The sequence below is a fragment of the Coloeus monedula genome (genome assembly GCF_965178545.1).
Source record: "Coloeus monedula genome assembly, chromosome: 32".
NCBI classification, from domain to species: Eukaryota; Metazoa; Chordata; class Aves; order Passeriformes; family Corvidae; genus Coloeus; species Coloeus monedula.
The window spans coordinates 722980-743379 of NC_138812.1; the positions used below are offsets into that span (position 1 = coordinate 722980).

Here is a 20400-nt window from a genome sequence, read left to right on the forward strand (position 1 = left end):
CAGTGACCCTCAGGCCCCTCCCAGTCCCTCCCAGTTCCCTCCCAGTGACCCCCAAGCCCCTCCCAGTCCCTCCCAGTTCCCTCCCAGTGACCCCCAAGCCCCTCCCAGTCCCTCCCAGTTCCCTCCCAGTGACCCCCAAGCCCCTCCCAGTCCCTCCCAGTTCCCTCCCAGTGACCCCCAAGCCCCTCCCAGTCCCTCCCAGTCCCTCCCAGTGCTCCCAGTGCGGGTCAAGGTCCGTCTGAGGGGCGCGGATGTTCCGCGGGGGAGGCTCCGGGCGGCTCCGGGCGTTTTTTGGGGGGTCCGCGATGAGTTCGGGAGGGTCCCCGAGAGCCCTGGAGGGGAAAGTGGCGCTGGTGACAGCGGGGACGGACGGGTGAGTGACCCCGAAACCGCCCGGATTCACCCCAAAACTCGAGCGCGGGGTCCGCCGCCAGGAGCGCCGATGTGAACCCGAAATAATCCCCCCCCGAAATCCCCTGGAATTAACCCCAAAACTGAGCCAAAATGAACTCAAATTAACCCAAAATTAACTCAAAATGATCACTGGGCTCGTAACTCTGCCGAAATCCCCTGGAATTAACCCCAAATTGAGCCAAATTAACTCAAATTAACCCAAATGAACCCAAAATAATCACTGGACTCCCAAACGCCCCGAAATCCCCTGGAATTAACCCCAAATTGAGCCAAATTAACTCAAACGAACCCAAAATAATCACTGGACTCCCAAACCCCCCGAAATCCCCTGGAATTAACCCCAAAACTGAGCCAAATTAACTCAAATTAACTCAAATGAACCCAAAATAATCACTGGACTCCCAAACGCCCCGAAATCCCCTGGAATTATCCCAAAATTGAGCCAATTTAACGCAAATTAACCCAAAATGAACCCAAATTAATCCAAATTAACCCCGAATGAACCCAAATTAATCCAAAAGTAACCCAAATTAACCCCAAAATGAACCCAAAATAACCCAAATGAACCCCAAATTATTGTAAAATTTACCCAAATTAATCCGAAATTAACCCCAAATTAACCCAAAGTAACCCAAAATAAACCCAAATTAATCCCAAATTAACCCCAAAATAACCCAAAATTAACCCAAATTAACCCAAAATGAACCCAAATTAATCCCAAATTAACCCCAAATTAACCCAAATTAACCCAAAGTATCCCAAAATGAACCCAAATTAGTCCCAAATTAACCCCAAAATTAACCCAAATTAACCCAAAGTAACCCAAAATGAACCCAAATTAACCCCAAATTAGCCCCAAATTAACCCAAATTAACCCCAAATGAACCCAAATGAACCCAAATTACCCCAAAACTAACCCAAAACAACTCAAAATATCCCAAATTCCCCCAAACCCTCCCCAGCCTCGCCCAAAATCTCCCCAAAATCCCCCCCCCCCCCTTCAGGTGCCCCCAGTTGCCCCCAGTTGCCCCAGTTGCCCCAGTTCCCCCAGTTGCCCCCAGTTGCCCCAGTTGCCCCAGTTGCCCCAGTTCCCCCAGTTGCCCCCAGTTCCCCCAGTTGCCCCAGTTGCCCCAGTTGCCCCAGCTGCCCCAGTTGCCCCAGTTGCCCCCCAGTTGCCCCAGTTGCCCCAGTTCCCCCAGTTGCCCCCCAGTTCCCCCAGTTGCCCCAGTTGCCCCAGTTGCCCCAGCTGCCCCAGTTGCCCCAGTTGCCCCAGTTCCCCCAGTTCCCCCAGTTGCCCCAGTTGCCCCAGTTGCCCCAGCTGCCCCAGTTCCCCCAGTTGCCCCCCAGTTGCCCCAGTTGCCCCAGTTCCCCCAGTTGCCCCAGTGCCCCCAGCTGCCCCAGTTCCCCCAGTTGCCCCCCAGTTGCCCCAGTTGCCCCAGTTCCCCCAGTTGCCCCCCAGTTCCCCCAGTTGCCCCAGTTGCCCCAGTTGCCCCAGCTGCCCCAGTTGCCCCAGTTGCCCCAGTTCCCCCAGTTGCCCCAGTTGCCCCAGTTGCCCCAGTTCCCCCAGTTGCCCCAGTTGCCCCAGCTGCCCCAGTTGCCCCAGTTGCCCCAGTTGCCCCAGTTCCCCCAGTTCCCCCAGCTGCCCCAGTTGCCCCAGTTCCCCCAGTTGCCCCCAGCTGCCCCAGTTGCCCCAGCTGCCCCAGTTGCCCCAGTTGCCCCAGTTGCCCCAGCTGCCCCAGTTCCCCCAGTTGCCCCAGTTGCCGCAGCTGCCCCAGTTGCCCCAGTTGCCCCAGTTGCCCCAGTTGCCCCCAGTTGCCCCAGTTGCCCCAGCTGCCCCAGTTCCCCCAGTTCCCCCAGTTGCCCCAGTTCCCCCAGTTCCCCCAGTTGCCCCAGTTCCCCCAGTTGCCCCAGCTGCCCCCAGCTGCCCCAGTTCCCCCAGTTCCCCCAGTTGCCCCAGTTCCCCCAGTTCCCCCAGTTGCCCCAGTTGCCCCCAGTTCCCCCAGCTGCCCCAGTTCCCCCAGTTCCCCCAGTTGCCCCAGTTGCCCCCAGTTCCCCCAGTTGCCCCAGTTCCCCCAGTTGCCCCAGCTGCCCCAGTTGCCCCAGCTGCCCCCAGCTGCCCCAGTTCCCCCAGTTCCCCCAGTTGCCCCAGTTCCCCCAGTTCCCCCAGTTGCCCCAGTTGCCCCCAGCTGCCCCAGTTCCCCCAGTTCCCCCAGTTCCCCCAGTTGCCCCAGTTCCCCCAGTTGCCCCAGTTGCCCCAGTTCCCCCAGCTGCCCCAGTTGCCCCAGTTGCCCCAGTTGCCCCAGTTGCCCCAGTTGCCCCAGTTCCCCCAGTTGCCCCCAGCTGCCCCCAGTTGCCCCAGTTCCCCCAGTTGCCCCAGTTGCCCCAGCTGCCCCAGTTGCCCCAGTTGCCCCAGCTGCCCCAGTTCCCCCAGTTCCCCCAGCTGCCCCAGTTGCCCCAGTTGCCCCCAGTTGCCCCAGTTGCCCCCAGTTGCCCCAGTTGCCCCAGTTGCCCCAGTTGCCCCAGTTGCCCCAGTTCCCCCAGTTGCCCCCAGCTGCCCCCAGTTCCCCCAGTTCCCCCAGTTGCCCCCAGTTCCCCCAGTTGCCCCCAGTTCCCCCAGTTGCCCCAGTTGCCCCAGTTCCCCCAGTTGCCCCAGTTCCCCCAGTTGCCCCAGTTGCCCCAGTTCCCCCAGTTGCCCCCAGCTGCCCCCAGTTCCCCCAGTTCCCCCAGTTGCCCCAGTTGCCCCAGCTGCCCCAGTTGCCCCAGTTGCCCCAGTTGCCCCAGCTGCCCCAGTTGCCCCAGTTGCCCCCGTTGCCCCCAGTTGCCCCAGTTGCCCCAGCTGCCCCAGTTGCCCCAGTTGCCCCAGTTGCCCCAGTTCCCCCAGTTGCCCCAGCTGCCCCAGTTGCCCCAGTTGCCCCAGTTGCCCCAGCTGCCCCAGTTGCCCCAGTTGCCCCAGTTGCCCCAGTTGCCCCAGTTCCCCCAGTTGCCCCCAGTTGCCCCCAGCTGCCCCCAGTTCCCCCAGTTCCCCCAGTTGCCCCAGTTGCCCCAGTTGCCCCCAGTTCCCCCAGTTGCCCCAGTTGCCCCAGTTGCCCCAGTTCCCCCAGTTCCCCCAGTTGCCCCAGTTGCCCCAGTTGCCCCCAGCTGCCCCCAGTTCCCCCAGTTCCCCCAGTTGCCCCAGTTGCCCCAGCTGCCCCAGTTGCCCCAGTTGCCCCAGTTGCCCCAGCTGCCCCAGTTGCCCCAGTTGCCCCCGTTGCCCCCAGTTGCCCCAGTTGCCCCAGCTGCCCCAGTTGCCCCAGTTGCCCCAGTTGCCCCAGCTGCCCCAGTTGCCCCAGTTGCCCCAGTTGCCCCAGCTGCCCCAGTTGCCCCAGTTGCCCCAGTTGCCCCAGTTGCCCCAGTTCCCCCAGCTGCCCCAGTTGCCCCAGTTCCCCCAGTTGCCCCAGCTGCCCCAGTTGCCCCAGTTGCCCCAGTTGCCCCCGTTGCCCCCAGTTGCCCCAGTTGCCCCAGTTGCCCCAGTTGCCCCAGTTCCCCCAGTTCCCCCAGTTCCCCCAGTTGCCCCAGTTGCCCCAGTTCCCCCAGTTGCCCCCCCAGTTGCCCCCAGCTGCCCCAGTTGCCCCAGTTGCCCCAGCTGCCCCAGTTCCCCCAGTTCCCCCAGTTGCCCCAGCTGCCCCAGTTGCCCCAGTTCCCCCAGCTGCCCCAGTTGCCCCAGTTGCCCCAGCTGCCCCAGTTGCCCCAGTTGCCCCAGCTGCCCCAGTTGCCCCAGCTGCCCCAGTTGCCCCAGTTGCCCCAGTTGCCCCCAGTTCCCCCAGTTGCCCCAGCTGCCCCAGTTGCCCCAGTTGCCCCCGTTGCCCCCAGTTGCCCCAGTTGCCCCAGTTGCCCCCAGCTGCCCCAGTTGCCCCAGTTGCCCCAGTTGCCCCAGCTGCCCCAGCTGCCCCAGTTGCCCCAGTTGCCCCAGTTGCCCCAGTTCCCCCAGTTGCCCCAGCTGCCCCAGCTGCCCCAGTTGCCCCCAGCTGCCCCAGTTGCCCCAGCTGCCCCAGCTGCCCCAGTTGCCCCAGTTGCCCCCCAGTTGCCCCAGTTGCCCCAGTTGCCCCCCAGCTGCCCCAGTTGCCCCCAGCTGCCCCAGTTGCCCCAGTTGCCCCCCAGTTGCCCCAGTTGCCCCAGTTGCCCCCCAGCTGCCCCAGTTGCCCCCAGCTGCCCCAGTTGCCCCAGTTGCCCCCCAGCTGCCCCAGTTGCCCCAGCTGCCCCAGTTGCCCCAGTTCCCCCAGTTGCCCCAGTTGCCCCAGTTGCCCCAGTTCCCCCAGTTGCCCCAGCTGCCCCAGCTGCCCCAGTTGCCCCAGTTGCCCCCCAGTTGCCCCAGCTGCCCCAGTTGCCCCAGTTCCCCCAGTTGCCCCCCAGTTGCCCCAGTTGCCCCCGTTGCCCCCAGTTGCCCCCAGTTGCCCCAGTTCCCCCAGTTGGCCCCGTTGCCCCCAGTTGCCCCAGCTGCCCCAGTTGCCCCAGTTGCCCCAGTTGCCCCAGTTGCCCCAGTTGCCCCAGTTCCCCCAGCTGCCCCAGTTGCCCCAGTTCCCCAGTTGCCCCAGTTGCCCCAGTTGCCCCAGTTGCCCCAGTTGCCCCAGTTGCCCCAGTTGCCCCAGTTGCCCACTCCCGCAGCATCGGGCTGGCCGTGGCCGCGGCTCTGGGCGGGGCCGGGGCCCGGGTGCTGCTGAGCTCCCGCCACGCCCCCAACGTGCAGAGAGCGCTGGAGCGCCTGAGGGAGCGCGGCCTGCAGGTGACAGCGCGGGGGAACGGGGGGTTCGGGGGATTTGGGGGGATTTGGGGGGATTTGGGGTCACCTGGGTGGGGTTTGGGGGGATTTTGGGGGGTTTGGGGGGATTTGGGGGGCATTTTGGGGGGATTTGGGGGGATTTTGGGGGGGTTTGAGGTCACCTGGGTGGGGTTTGGGGGAATTTTGGGGAGGTTTGGGGGGATTTGGGGGGGGGTTTGGGGGGATTTTGGGGGGGTTTGGGGGATTTGGGGGGGATTTTGGGGGGATTTGGGGGGATTTGGGGGGGGGTTTGGGGGAATTTTGGGGGGTTTGGGGTCACCTGGGTGGGGTTTTGGGAGATTTTGGGGGGGGGTTGGGGGGGTTTGGGTTCACCTGGGGGGGTTTGGGGGGATTTTGGGGAGGGTTGGGGGGATTTGGGGGGGGTTTTAGGGGATTTTGGGGAGGTTTGGGGTCTCCTGGGTGGGGTTTTGGGGGATTTTGGGGGGTTTGGGGTCACCTGGGGGGATTTGGGGGAAGTTTGGGGGGATTTTGGGGGGGTTTGGGGTCACCTGGGGGGGGTTTTGGGGGATTTTGGGGGGTTTGGGGTCACCTGGGGGAGGTTTGGGGGATTTTGGGGGATTTTGGGGGGGGTTTGGGGGGATTTTGGGGAGGTTTGGGGTCTCCTGGGTGGGGTTTGGGGGGATATTGGGGGCTTTGGGGTCACCTGGGGGGATTTGGGGGAAGTTTGGGGGGATTTTGGGGGGGTTTGGGGTCACCTGGGGGGTTTGGGGGAAGTTTGGGGGGATTTTGGGGAGGTTTGGGGTCACCTGAGTGGGGTTTGGGGGGATTTTGGGGGGATTTGGGGTGGCCTGGGGGGGGTTTGGGGGGATTTTGGGGGGGTTTGGGGGGATTTGGGGGGGGGTTTGGGGGGATTTTGGGGGGTTTGGGGTCACCTGGGGGGGGGTTGGGGGGGTTTGGGGGAATTTTGGGGGGTTTTGGGGGGATTTTGGGGGGGTTTGGGGTCACCTGGGGGGGGTTTGGGGGGATTTTGGGGAGGTTTGGGGTCTCCTGGGTGGGGTTTGGGGGGATATTGGGGGGATTTGGGGTCACCTGACTGGGGTTTGGGGGGATTTTGGGGAGGTTTGGGGTCTCCTGGGTGGGGTTTGGGGGGATATTGGGGGCTTTGGGGTCACCTGGGGGGGTTTGGGGGAAGTTTGGGGGGATTTTGGGGGGGTTTGGGGTCACCTGGGGGGGGTTTTGGGGGATTTTGGAGGGGTTTGGGGTCACCTGGGGGGTTTGGGGGAAGTTTGGGGGGATTTTGGGGAGGTTTGGGGTCACCTGAGTGGGGTTTTGGGGGATTTTGGGGGGATTTGGGGTGGCCTGGGGGGGCTTTGGGGGGATTTTGGGGGGGTTTGGGCACACCTGGGTGGGGTTTTGGGGGATTTTGGGGAGGTTTGGGGGATTTTGGGGGGTTTGGGGTCACCTGGGTGGGGTTTTGGGGGATTTTGGGGGGATTTGGGGGATTTTGGGGGGGCTTTGGGGGGATTTTGGGGGGTTTGGGGTCACCTGGGTGGGGTTTTGTGGGATTTTTGGGGGGGTTGGGGAGGCTTGGGGGGATCTTGGGGAGGTTTTGGGTCACCTGGGGGGGTTTGGGGGAAGTTTGGGGGGATTTTGGGGGATTTTGGGGTCACCTGGGTGGGGTTTGGGGGATTTTGGGGAGGTTTGGGGGGATTTTGGGGAGGTTTGGGGTCTCCTGGGTGGGGTTTGGGGGGATTTTGGGGAGGTTTTGGGGGATTTTGGGGAGGTTTGGGGGGATTTTGGGGGGTTTGGGGTCACCTGGGGGGGGGTTGGGGGGATTTTGGGGGGGTTTGGGGTCACCTGGGGGGGGGTTGGGGGGTTTTGGGGGGATTTTGGGGGGTTTTGGGGGGATTTTGGGGGGGTTTGGGGTCACCTGAGTGGGGTTTGGGGGGATTTTGGGGGGATTTGGGGTGGCCTGGGGGGGGTTTGGGGGGATTTTGGGGGGGTTTGGGGGAATTTGGAGGGGGTTTGGGGGGATTTTGGGGGCTTTGGGGTCACCTGGGGGGGTTTTGGGGTCTCCTGGGTGGGGTTTGGGGGGATTTTGGGGAGGTTTGGGGGGATTTTGGGGGAGTTTGGGGTCTCCTGGGGGAGGTTTGGGGGGATTTTGGGGAGGTTTGGGGGAATTTTGGGGAGGTTTGGGGGGATTTTGGGGGAGTTTGGGGTCTCCTGGGTGGGGTTTTGGGGGATTTTGGGGAGGTTTGGGGGGATTTTGGGGGGGTTTGGGGTCTCCTGGGGGAGGTTTGGGGGGATTTTGGGGCGGTTTGGGGGGATTTTGGGGGAGTTTGGGGTCACCTGGGGGAGGTTTGGGGGGATTTTGGGGAGGTTTGGGGGGATTTTGGGGGGTTTGGGGTCACCTGGGGGGGGGTTTGGGGGATTTTGGGGAGGTTTGGGGGGATTTTGGGGAGGTTTGGGGGGATTTTGGGGGGGTTTGGGGGGATTTTGGGGGGGGTTGGGGGGATTTTGGGGGGTTTGGGGTCACCTGGGGGGGGGTTGGGGGGGTTTGGGGGAATTTGGGGGGGGTTTTGGGGGGATTTTGGGGGGGTTTGGGGTCACCTGGGGGGGGGTTGGGGGGATTTTGGGGGGTTTGGGGTCACCTGGGGGAGGTTTGGGGGAAGTTTGGGTGGATTTTGGGGGGTTTTGGGGGGATTTTGGGGGGTTTGGGGGGATTTTGGGGGCGTTTGGGGTCACCTGGGGGAGGTTTGGGGGGATTTGGGGGGGGGTTGGGGTCACCTGAGTGGGGTTTGGGGGGATTTGGGGGGGGGTTGGGGTCACCTGAGTGGGGTTTTGGGCACACCTGGGCACACCTGGGGGGGTTTTGGGGGGGTTTTGGGGGGATTTTGGGGGGATTTTGGGGGTTTCTGGGCACACCCGGGCACACCTGGGGGGGTTTTGGGGGGATTTTGGGGGTTTTTGGGCACACCCGGGCACAGCTGGGGGGGTTTTGGGGGGGTTTTGGGGGGATTTTGGGGGTTTTTGGGCACACCCGGGCACAGCTGGGGGGTTTTTGGGCCCGCAGGTGAGCGGTGTCACGTGCCACGTGGGAAACGCCCGGAGCCGCCAGGAGATGGTGGAGGCGGTGAGGGGGGGCTGGGGGCACAGCTGGGCACAGCTGGGCACAGCTGGGGGCACCTGGGACACACCTGGGGGCACCTGGGCACAGCTGGGACACACCTGGGCACAGCTGGGCACACCTGGGACACACGTGGGCACAGCTGGGGGCACCTGGGCACACCTGGGACACACCTGGGCACAGCTGGGCACACCTGGGACACACCTGGGCACAGCTGGGCACAGCTGGGGGCACCTGGGCACAGCTGGGACACACCTGGGCACAGCTGGGACACACCTGGGCACACCTGGGACACACCTGGGCACAGCTGGGGGCATCTGGGCACACCTGGGGGCACCTGGGCACAGCTGGGGGCACCTGGGACACACCTGGGCACAGCTGGGCACAGCTGGGCACACCTGGGCACACCTGGGGGCACCTGGACACACCTGGGACACACCTGGGCACAGCTGGGGGCACCTGGGCACACCTGGGGGCACCTGGGCACAGCTGGGGGCACCTGGGCACAGCTGGGACACACCTGGGACACACCTGGGCACAGCTGGGCACAGCTGGGGGCACCTGGGCACACCTGGGACACACCTGGGACACACCTGGGCACAGCTGGGCACAGCTGGGGGCACCTGGGCACACCTGGGACACACCTGGGACACACCTGGGCACAGCTGGGCACACCTGGGCACAGCTGGGGGCACCTGGGCACAGCTGGGAGGGGTCTGGGGTGGATTTGGGCAGATTTTGGGTGGATTTGGGTGGATTTGGGTGGATTTGGGGTGGATTTGGGTGGATTTGGGGTGGATTTGGGGTGGATTTGGGTGGATTTTGGGTGGATTTGGGCAGATTTTGGGTGGATTTGGGCAGATTTGGGTGGATTTGGGTAGATTTTGGGTGGATTTGGGTGGATTTGGGCGGATTTTGGGTGGATTTGGGTGGATTTGGGGTGGATTTGGGTGGATTTGGGTGATTTTGTGTGGATTTGGGCAGATTTTGGGTGGGTTTGGGTGGATTTTGGGTGGATTTGGGCAGATTTTGGGTGGATTTAGGGTGGATTTGGATGGATTTTGGGTGGATTTGGGTGGTTTTCAGGCTGGATTCAGGAGGTTTTGGGCCGTATTTTGGGTGGATTTGGGGTGGATTTTGGGGCGGATTTGGCTGGATTTGGGTGGATTTTGAGTGAATTGGGGTGGATTTGGGTGGATTTGGGGGTTTTGGGGCAATTTTGGGGGGTTTGGGGGGTTTTTGGGGTGGATTCGGGGGGTTTTGGGGTGGATTTGGGTGGCTTTTTAGGGGGGGTTTTTGGGGCAGATTCGGGGGGTTTTGGGGTGGATTTGGATGGATTTTGAGTGAATTTGGGCATTTGGGGGGGTTTTGGGGGTTTTTGGGGTGGATTCGGGGGTTTTGGGGTGGCTTTGGGTAGATTTTGAGTGAATTGGGGTGGATTTGGGGGCTTTTTGGGGTGGATTCGGGGGGTTTTGGGGTGAATTGGGGGTTTTGGGGTGGCTTGGGGTGGATTTTGAGTGATTCGGGGTGGATTCGGGGGCTTTTTGGGGTGGATTCAGGGGTTTTTTCGGGTGGATTTGGGGCTTTTTAGGGGGGGTTCGGGGGGTGGATTTGGGGGTTTTTTGGGGTGAATTGGGAGCTTTTTGGGGGGCTTTTTTGGGGTTCACCTGCCCGCCCCCCCGCCAGGCGCTGGCCACGTACGGTGGCATCGACATCCTGGTGTCCAACGCCGCCGTCAACCCCCACTTCGGGCCCATCCTGGAGGCCGACGAGGCCACCTGGGACAAGGTGAGGCCACCTGGGACCAGGTGAGGCCACGCCCACCTGGCCACGCCCCCCCTGGCCACGCCCACCCCCCAAAATCCCCGCGGAATTCCCCCAATTTCCCGCCCTTTTCTCGCCCGTTTGGCCCCGAATCCGCTGCCATTTCAACGCTTTCGCCCCAAATCCCCCCCAAGTTTCCCAAATTCCCCTTTTTTTCCCCCAATTCTCCCTTTGCTTTCCCCAAATTGCCCCCAATTTCCCCCTTTTCCCCCAATTGCCCCCTTTTTTCCCCCTTTTTTCCCTAATTTTCCTCATTTTTCCCCTTTTTTCCAAAAATTTCCACCAATTTCCCCTTTTTTCCCCAAGTTTCCCCCTTTTTCCCCCTTTTTTCCCCAAATTCTCCCAATTTTCCCCTTTTTTCCCCAAATTCCCCCAATTTTCCCCCAAATTTTCCCCTTTTTTCCCCAAGTTCCCCCTTTATTCTGCAAGTTTCCCCTTTTTTCCCCCTTTTTCCCCCAAATTCCCCCAATTTCCCTATTTTTTCCCCAAATTTCCCTTTTTCCCCCCCAAAATTTCCCTTTTTCTTCCCAATTTTCCCCAAGTCCCCCAATTTTCACCTTTTTCCCCAAATTTCCCCCGAATTCCTCCCAAATTCCTCCAATCTTCCTCTTTTTCCCCAAATTCCTCCAATTTTCCCCTTTTTTCCCTAAATTCCCCCAATTTTTCCCTTTTTTCCCCAAATTTCCCTTTTTCCCCCATAATTTTCCCCAAATTTTCCAAGATTTCCTTTTTCCCCTGAAATTCCCCAAAATTCCGCTTTTTCTTCCCAATTTCCCCAAATTCCCCCAATTTACCCCCTTTTTTCCCCAAATTTCCACCAATTTCCCTCGTTTTTCCCCAATTTTCCCCTTTATTCCCCGTTTTTTCCCCAATTTTCCCCCCAAATCCCCCCATTTTCCCCAAATTCCTCTTTTCCCCCCAAATTTTCCCCAAATTTTCCAACATTTCCCTTTTTCCCCTGAAATTCCCCTTTTTCTTCCCAATTTCCCCCAAATCCCCCAAAATTTCCCCTTTTCCCCCATTTTTCCCCCCAAAATCCCCTGAAATCTCCCCTTTTCCCCCAAAATTTCCCCCAAATTTCCCCAAAACCCCCCAAAATTTCCCCTTTTCCCCCAATTTTTCCCCCAAATTTCCCCAAAACCCCCCAAAATTTCCCCTTTTCCCCCAATTTTTCCCCCAGATTTCCCCAAAACCCCCCAAAATTCCCCCTTTTCCCCCAATTTCTCCCCCAAATTTCCCCAAAACCCCCCAAAATTCCCCCTTTTCCCCCAAATTTTCCCCCAAATTTCCCCAAAACCCCCCAAAATTCCCCCTTTTCCGCCAAATTTTCCCCCAAATTTCCCCCAAATTCCCTCAGGACTCCCCGCCCCTTTAAGCCCCGCCCCCTTTAAGCCCCGCCCCTTTAAGCCCCGCCCCTCCCCTCCCCGGCAGCCATCTTGCTGGCGCTAAGCCCCGCCCCCTTTTAACCCTTCCCACCCCAACCCCGCCCCTTCCTGGCCACGCCCCCACTCGGCCACGCCCCCTTCGGGCCACGCCCACCTCTGGCCACGCCCCCTCAGGTGTTCCAGGTGAACGTGACGGCGGCGGCCATGTTGGTGCGGCTGGTGGTGCCCCACATGGAGCGCCGCGGGTGAGGGGGCGGGGCCTGTGGGGAGGGGGCGTGGCCTCAGGGGTGAGGGGCGGGGCCTGTGGGGAGGGGGCGGGGCCTGTGGGGAGGGGGCGGGCCTGAAAAGGGGTGGAGCCTGTGGAAGGGGGCGTGGCCTCAGGGGTGAGGGGTGGGGGCTGGAAAGGGGCGGGGTCTGTGGGGAGGGGGCGTGGCCTCCCTGATAAGATGGCGGGGCCTGGGGTGTGGGCGGGGCTTGGGGTGGGGTGAAGGGTGACATCATTGTGGGCGTGGTTTGGGGAGCGGGGTGGTGACGTCATTGTGGGCGTGTCCTGTGGTGGGCGGGGCTAAAGGGGCGGGGATCTTGTAGGGGCGGGGCCATCGTGCTGATGTCATCGATTGCTGGGTACCAGCCCATGGCGGTGAGACTGGGAGGGACTGGGAGGGACTGGGAGGGACTGGGAGGGAACTGGGAGGGACTGGGAGGGGACTGGGAGGGGACTGGGAGGGACTGGGAGGGACTGGGAGGGAACTGGGAGGGACTGGGAGGGGACTGGGAGGGACTGGGAGGGACTGGGAGGGAACTGGGAGGGACTGGGAGGGAACTGGGAGGGAACTGGGAGGGACTGGGAAGGACTGGGTCGAACTGGGTCATGCTGGGAGGGCACTGGGTTATGCTGGGATGAACTGGGTTATACTGGGGCGTGTCCTGTGCATGCTAATGAGGGTGCGTATGCTAATGAGGGGCGTGGCCAGGGGCTGGGCCCGTACAGTGTCAGTAAGGGGGCGTGTTCCGTGTATGCTAATGAGGGGCGTGGCCAGGGGCTGGGCCCGTACAGCGTCAGTAAGGGGGCGTGTCCCGTGTATGCTAATGAGGGGCGTGGCCAGGGGCTGGGCCCGTACAGTGTCAGTAAGGGGGCGTGTCCCGTGTATGCTAATGAGGGGCGTGGCCAGGGGCTGGGCCCCTACAGTGTCAGTAAGGGGGCGTGTCCCGTGTATGCTAATGAGGGGCGTGGCCAGGGGCTGGGCCCGTACAGTGTCAGTAAGGGGGCGTGTCCCGTGTATGCTAATGAGGCGCGTATGCTAATGAGGGGCGTGTCCAGGGGCTGGGCCCGTACAGTGTCAGTAAGGGGGCGTGTCCCGTGTATGCTAATGAGGGCGCGTATGCTAATGAGGGGCGTGGCCAGGGGCTGGGCCCGTACAGTGTCAGTAAGGGGCGTGTCCCGTGTATGCTAATGAGGCGCGTATGCTAATGAGGGGCGTGGCCAGGGGCTGGGCCCCTACAGTGTCAGTAAGGGGGCGTGTCCCGCGTATGCTAATGAGGCGCGTATGCTAATGAGGGGCGTGGCCAGGGGCTGGGCCCCTACAGTGTCAGCTAGGGGGCGTGTCCCGTGTATGCTAATGAGGCGCGTATGCTAATGAGGGGCGTGGCCAGGGGCTGGGCCCCTACAGTGTCAGTAAGGGGGCGTGTCCCGCGTATGCTAATGAGGGGCGTGGCCAGGGGCTGGGCCCGTACCGTGTCAGTAAGGGGGCGTGTCCCGTGTATGCTAATGAGGGTGTGTATGCTAATGAGGGGCGTGGCCAGGGTCTGGGCCCGTACAGTGTCAGTAAGGGGGCGTGTCCCGTGTATGCTAATGAGGCGCGTATGCTAATGAGGGGCGTGGCCAGGGGCTGGGCCCGTACAGTGTCAGTAAGGGGGCGTGTCCCGTGTATGCTAATGAGGCACGTATGCTAATGAGGGGCGTGGCCAGGGGCTGGGCCCGTACAGTGTCAGTAAGGGGGCGTGTCCCGTGTATGCTAATGAGGCACGTATGCTAATGAGGGGCGTGGCCAGGGGCTGGGCCCGTACAGTGTCAGTAAGGGGGCGTGTCCCGTGTATGCTAATGAGGCACGTATGCTAATGAGGGGCGTGGCCAGGGGCTGGGCCCGTACAGTGTCAGTAAGGGGGCGTGTCCCGTGTATGCTAATGAGGGGCGTGGCCAGGGGCTGGGCCCGTACAGTGTCAGTAAGGGGGCGTGTCCCGCGTATGCTAATGAGGGGCGTGGCCAGGGGCTGGGCCCGTACAGTGTCAGTAAGGGGGCGTGCCCCGTGTATGCTAATGAGGCGTGTATGCTAATGAGGGGCGTGGCCAGGGGCTGGGCCCCTACAGTGTCAGTAAGGGGCGTGTCCCGTGTATGCTAATGAGGCGCGTATGCTAATGAGGGGCGTGGCCAGGGGCTGGGCCCCTACAGTGTCAGTAAGGGGGCGTGTCCCGTGTATGCTAATGAGGGGCGTGGCCAGGGGCTGGGCCCGTACAGTGTCAGTAAGGGGGCGTGTCCCGTGTATGCTAATGAGGCGCGTATGCTAATGAGGGGCGTGGCCAGGGGCTGGGCCCCTACAGTGTCAGTAAGGGGGCGTGTCCCGTGTATGCTAATGAGGGGCGTGGCCAGGGGCTGGGCCCGTACAGTGTCAGTAAGGGGGCGTGTCCCATGTATGCTAATGAGGGTGTGTATGCTAATGAGGGGCGTGGCCAGGGTCTGGGCCCGTACAGTGTCAGTAAGGGGGCGTGTCCCGTGTATGCTAATGAGGCGCGTATGCTAATGAGGGGCGTGGCCAGGGGCTGGGCCCCTACAGTGTCAGTAAGGGGGCGTGTCCCGCGTATGATAATGAGGGTGCATATGCTAATGAGGGGCGTGGCCAGGGGCTGGGCCCGTACAGTGTCAGTAAGGGGGCGTGTCCCATGTATGCTAATGAGGGTGTGTATGCTAATGAGGGGCGTGGCCAGGGTCTGGGCCCGTACAGTGTCAGTAAGGGGGCGTGTCCCGTGTATGCTAATGAGGCGCGTATGCTAATGAGGGGCGTGGCCAGGGGCTGGGCCCCTACAGTGTCAGTAAGGGGGCGTGTCCCGCGTATGATAATGAGGGTGCATATGCTAATGAGGGGCGTGGCCAGGGGCTGGGCCCGTACAGTGTCAGTAAGGGGGCGTGTCCCGTGTATGCTAATGAGGCGCGTATGCTAATGAGGGGCGTGGCCAGGGGCTGGGCCCGTACAGTGTCAGTAAGGGGCGTGTCCCGTGTATGCTAATGAGGGGCGTGGCCAGGGGCTGGGCCCGTACAGTGTCAGTAAGGGGGCGTGTCCCGTGTATGCTAATGAGGGGCGTGGCCAGGGGCTGGGCCCCTACAGTGTCAGTGAGGGGGCGTGTCCCGTGTATGCTAATGAGGCGCGTATGCTAATGAGGGGCGTGGCCAGGGGCTGGGCCCCTACAGTGTCAGTAAGGGGGCGTGTCCCGCGTATGCTAATGAGGGGCGTGTCCAGGGGCTGGGCCCCTACAGTGTCAGTAAGGGGGCGTGTCCCGTGTATGCTAATGAGGCGCGTATGCTAATGAGGGGCGTGGCCAGGGGCTGGACCCGTACAGTGTCAGTAAGGGGGCGTGTCCCGTGTATGCTAATGAGGCGCGTATGCTAATGAGGGGCGTGGCCAGGGGCTGGGCCCCTACAGTGTCAGTAAGGGGGCGTGTCCCGTGTATGCTAATGAGGGCGCGTATGCTAATGAGGGGCGTGGCCAGGGGCTGGGCCCGTACAGTGTCGGTAAGGGGGTGTGTCCCGTGTATGCTAATGAGGGGCGTGGCCAGGGGCTGGGCCCGTACAGTGTCAGTAAGGGGGCGTGTCCCGTGTATGCTAATGAGGGGCGTATGCTAATGAGGGGCGTGGCCAGGGGCTGGGCCCCTACAGTGTCAGTAAGGGGGCGTGTCCCGTGTATGCTAATGAGGGGCGTGGCCAGGGGCTGGGCCCGTACAGTGTCAGTAAGGGGGCGTGTCCCGTGTATGCTAATGAGGGGCGTGGCCAGGGGCTGGGCCCGTACAGTGTCAGTGAGGGGGCGTGTCCCGTGTATGCTAATGAGGGGCGTGGCCAGGGGCTGGGCCCCTACAGTGTCAGTAAGGGGGCGTGTCCCGTGTATGCTAATGAGGGGCGTGGCCAGGGGCTGGGCCCCTACAGTGTCAGTAAGGGGCGTGTCCCGTGTATGCTAATGAGGCGCGTATGCTAATGAGGGGCGTGGCCAGGGGCTGGGCCCCTACAGTGTCAGTAAGGGGCGTGTCCCGTGTATGCTAATGAGGGGCGTGGCCAGGGGCTGGGCCCGTACAGTGTCAGTGAGGGGGCGTGTCCCGCGTATGCTAATGAGGCGCGTATGCTAATGAGGGGCGTGGCCAGGGGCTGGGCCCCTACAGTGTCAGTGAGGGGGCGTGTCCCGTGTATGCTAATGAGGCGCGTATGCTAATGAGGGGCGTGGCCAGGGGCTGGGCCCCTACAGTGTCAGTAAGGGGGCGTGTCCCGCGTATGCTAATGAGGGGCGTGTCCAGGGGCTGGGCCCCTACAGTGTCAGTAAGGGGGCGTGTCCCGTGTATGCTAATGAGGCGCGTATGCTAATGAGGGGCGTGGCCAGGGGCTGGACCCGTACAGTGTCAGTAAGGGGGCGTGTCCCGTGTATGCTAATGAGGGGCGTATGCTAATGAGGGGCGTGGCCAGGGGCTGGGCCCCTACAGTGTCCGTAAGGGGGCGTGTCCCGTGTATGCTAATGAGGGCGCGTATGCTAATGAGGGGCGTGGCCAGGGGCTGGGCCCGTACAGTGTCGGTAAGGGGGTGTGTCCCGTGTATGCTAATGAGGGGCGTGGCCAGGGGCTGGGCCCGTACAGTGTCAGTAAGGGGGCGTGTCCCGTGTATGCTAATGAGGGGCGTATGCTAATGAGGGGCGTGGCCAGGGGCTGGGCCCCTACAGTGTCAGTAAGGGGGCGTGTCCCGTGTATGCTAATGAGGGGCGTGGCCAGGGGCTGGGCCCGTACAGTGTCAGTAAGGGGGCGTGTCCCGTGTATGCTAATGAGGGGCGTGGCCAGGGGCTGGGCCCGTACAGTGTCAGTAAGGGGGCGTGTCCCGTGTATGCTAATGAGGGGCGTGGCCAGGGGCTGGGCCCCTACAGTGTCAGTGAGGGGGCGTGTCCCGTGTATGCTAATGAGGGGCGTGGCCAGGGGCTGGGCCCGTACAGTGTCAGTAAGGGGGCGTGTCCCGTGTATGCTAATGAGGCGCGTATGCTAATGAGGGGCGTGGCCAGGGGCTGGGCCCCTACAGTGTCAGTAAGGGGGCGTGTCCCGTGTATGCTAATGAGGGGCGTGGCCAGGGGCTGGGCCCGTACAGTGTCAGTGAGGGGGCGTGTCCCGTGTATGCTAATGAGGGGCGTGGCCAGGGGCTGGGCCCCTACAGTGTCAGTAAGGGGGCGTGTCCCGTGTATGCTAATGAGGGGCGTGGCCAGGGGCTGGGCCCCTACAGTGTCAGTAAGACGGCGCTGCTGGGCCTGGTGGCGGCGCTGAGCCCGGAGCTGCTCCCCCGCGGCGTCCGAATCAACGGAGTCGCCCCCGGACTGGTGAAGACCCGGTTCAGCCGGGCCGTGAGTACTGGGAGGGACTGGGATAAACTGGGAGGGGACTGGGAGGGGATTGGGAGGGAAAAAAGGGGGAAAAATGGGGAGAAAAGGGTTAAAAATGGGGGGGGAACGGGGGAAAAGGGGTTTGGGGGGGAGTGGGAGGGACTGGTTTATAATGGGAGGGACTGGGAGGAGATTGGTGGGGACTGGGAGGGACTGGGAGGGACTGGGAGGGACTGGGAGGGGATTGGGAGGGACTGGGAGGGACTGGGAGGGGATTGGGAGGGACTGGGAGGGACTGGGGGGGATTGGGAGGGAAAAAAGGGGGAAAAATGGGGAGAAAAGGGTTAAAAATGGGGGAGAAATGGGGAAAGAGGGGTTTGGGGGGGAGTGGGAGGGACTGGTTTATACTGGGAGGGACTGGGAGGAGATTGGTGGGGACTGGGAGGGACTGGGGGGGGATTGGCAGGGACTGGGATGGACTGAGAGGAACTGGGACGGCATTGGGAGGGACTGGGAGGGACTGGGACGGGACTGGGAGGAGATTGGTGGGGACTGGGAGGGGACTGGGAGGGAACTGGGAGGGGACTGGGAAGGACTGGGAGGGGACTGGGAGGGAACTGGGAGGGGATTGGGAGGGACTGGGAGGGAAGAAAGGGGGAAAAATGGGGAGAAAAGGGTTAAAAATGTGGGGGGAACGGGGAAAAAGGGGTTTGGGGGGGAGTGGGAGGGACTGGTTTATACTGGGAGGGACTGGGAGGAGATTGGTGGGGACTGGGAGGGACTGGGAGGGGACTGGGAGGGACTGGGATGGACTGGGAGGAACTGGGAGGAGATTGGTGGGGACTGGGAGGGGACTGGGAGGGACTGGGGGGGGATTGGCAGGGACTGGGATGGACTGGGAGGAACTGGGACGGCATTGGGAGGGACTGGGAGGGACTGGGAGGGGACTGGGGGGGGATTGGGAGGGACTGGGAGGAACTGGGAGGAACTGGGTTATACTGGTTTCCCCCCCCCGCAGCTGTGGGAGGACGAGGCCATGCGGGAGCAGGCACTGGGAGCACTGGGAGTGGAGAGGTGAGAGCCCAGTACAGACCAGTACGGACCAGTATAAACGTGGACAGACCAGTATAGACCAGTACAGAGCAGTATGGACCAGTATAAACCAGTACAATCTAGTACAGACCAGTAAGGACCAGTAGGGACCAGTATGCACCAGTACAGACTAGTACAGACCAGGGGGGACCAGTAGAAACCAGTATGGACCAATAGGGACCAGTACAGACCAGTATAGACCATTATTGGCCACTCCACACCAGTACAGCCCAGTACAGTCCAGTATACACCAGCACAGCCCAGTATAGACCAGTGCAGACCAGTACAGACCAATATAGACCAGTACAGCCCAGTACGGACCAGTATAGACCAGTACAGCCCAGTACGGACCAGTATAGACCAGTACACACCAGTACCCTCCCCTATCCTGTCCCAGTTCCCTCCCAGTTCCCTCCCAGTTCCCTCCCAGTCCCTCCCAGTCCCCTCCCAGTCCCTCCCAATCCCCTCCCAGTTCCCTCCCAGTCCCTCCCGATCCCTCCCAGTCCCTCCCAGTCCCCTCCCAGTTCATCCCAGTCCCTCCCAGTCCCCTCCCAGTCCCTCCCAGTTCCCTCCCAGTCCCTCCCAGTCCCCTCCCAGTCCCTCCCAGTCCCCTCCCAGTCCCTCCCAATCCCTCCCAGTCCCCTCCCAGTCCCTCCCAGTCCCTCCCAGTCCCCTCCCAGTCCCTCCCAGTCCCTCCCAGTCCCCTCCCAGTCCCTCCCAATCCCCTCCCAGTCCCTCCCAGTCCCTCCCAGTCCCCTCCCAGTCCCTCCCAATCCCCTCCCAGTCCCTCCCAGTCCCTCCCAGTCCCTCCCACTCCCACCCAGTTCCCTCCCAGTCCCTCCCAATCCCTCCCAATCCCCTCCCAGTTCCTCCCAGTCCCTCCCAGTTCCCTCCCAGTCCCTCCCAGTCCCTCCCAATCCCTCCCAATCCCCTCCCAGTCCCTCCCAGTTCCTCCCAATCCCTCCCAATCCCCTCCCAGTCCCTCCCAATCCCCTCCCAGTCCCTCCCAATCCCCCCCCAGTCCCTCCCAGTCCCTCCCAGTCCCCTCCCAGTCCCTCCCAGTCCCTCCCAGTCCCCTCCCAGTCCCTCCCAATCCCCTCCCAGTCCCTCCCAATCCCCCCCCAGTCCCTCCCAGTCCCTCCCAGTCCCCTCCCAGTCCCTCCCAGTCTCTCCCAATCCCCTCCCAATCCCCTCCCAGTCCCTCCCAGTCCCCTCCCAGTCCCTCCCAATCCCCTCCCAATCCCCTCCCAGTCCCTCCCAGTTCCCTCCCAGTCCCTCCCAATCCCTCCCAATCCCCTCCCAGTCCCTCCCAGTCCCTCCCAGTCCCCTCCCAGTCCCTCCCAGTTCCCTCCCAGTCCCTCCCAGTCCCTCCCAGTCCCTCCCAATCCCCTCCCAGTTCCCTCCCAGTTCCCTCCCAGTCCCTCCCCAGTTCCCTCCCAGTCCCTCCCAATCCCCTCCCAGTCCCTCCCAGTCCCTCCCAATCCCCTCCCAGTCCCTCCCAGTCCCTCCCAATCCCCTCCCAGTCCCCTCCCAGTTCCCTCCCAGTTCCCTCCCAGTCCCTCCCAGTCCCTCCCAGTCCCCTCCCAGTCCCTCCCAATCCCCTCCCAGTACAAACCAGTTCCCTCCCAGTTCCCTCCCAGTCCCTCCCAGTCCCTCCCAGTCCCCTCCCAGTCCCTCCCAGTCCCTCCCAATCCCTTCCCAATCCCCTCCCAGTCCCTCCCAGTCCCTCCCAATCCCCTCCCAGTCCCCTCCCAGTCCCTCCCAGTCCCTCCCAATCCCCTCCCAATCCCCTCCCAGTCGCTCCCAGTCGCTCCCAGTCGCTCCCAGTCCCTCCCAGTCCCTCCCAATCCCCTCCCAATCCCCTCCCAGTCGCTCCCAGTCGCTCCCAGTCCCTCCCAGTCCCTCCCAATCCCCTCCCAATCCCCTCCCAGTCCCTCCCAGTCCCTCCCAGTCCCTCCCAGTCCCTCCCAGTCCCTCCCAGTCGCTCCCAGTCGCTCCCAGTTGCCGCTCGTTGCAGACTGGGCTCCCCAGACGAGGTGGCCGCGGCCGTGCTGTTCCTGGTCTCCCCCCAGGCCTCCTTCGTGGCCGGGCAGACGCTGCTGGTGGCCGGAGGGGCCCGGCCGCGCCTCTGACCCCGCCCCCTCCGCCGCATGCAAATGAGATGCAAATTACACGCAAACAAGATGCAAA

At 62.4% G+C, this 20400-nt stretch overlaps 1 protein-coding gene across 2 annotated transcripts; it reads left to right on the top strand.

The window, feature by feature from the left end:
- The first annotated feature begins 217 nt into the window (after positions 1–217).
- LOC309583745 (dehydrogenase/reductase SDR family member 4-like) lies at positions 218–20400 on the top strand. 2 transcript variants are annotated; one of them, XM_082299536.1, is made up of 9 exons: positions 218–373; positions 5056–5173; positions 8244–8303; positions 9984–10085; positions 11681–11751; positions 12095–12146; positions 16993–17139; positions 18137–18192; positions 20228–20400. In XM_082299536.1, the coding sequence occupies exons 1-9, from the start codon at positions 252–254 to the stop codon at positions 20340–20342; spliced, it is 843 nt and encodes a 280-aa protein (XP_082155662.1). In that variant the 5' UTR covers positions 218–251; the 3' UTR covers positions 20343–20400. The 2 variants fall into 2 exon arrangements, with proteins under 2 accessions (XP_082155662.1, XP_082155663.1); XM_082299537.1 differs by having other exon boundaries at positions 17005–17139.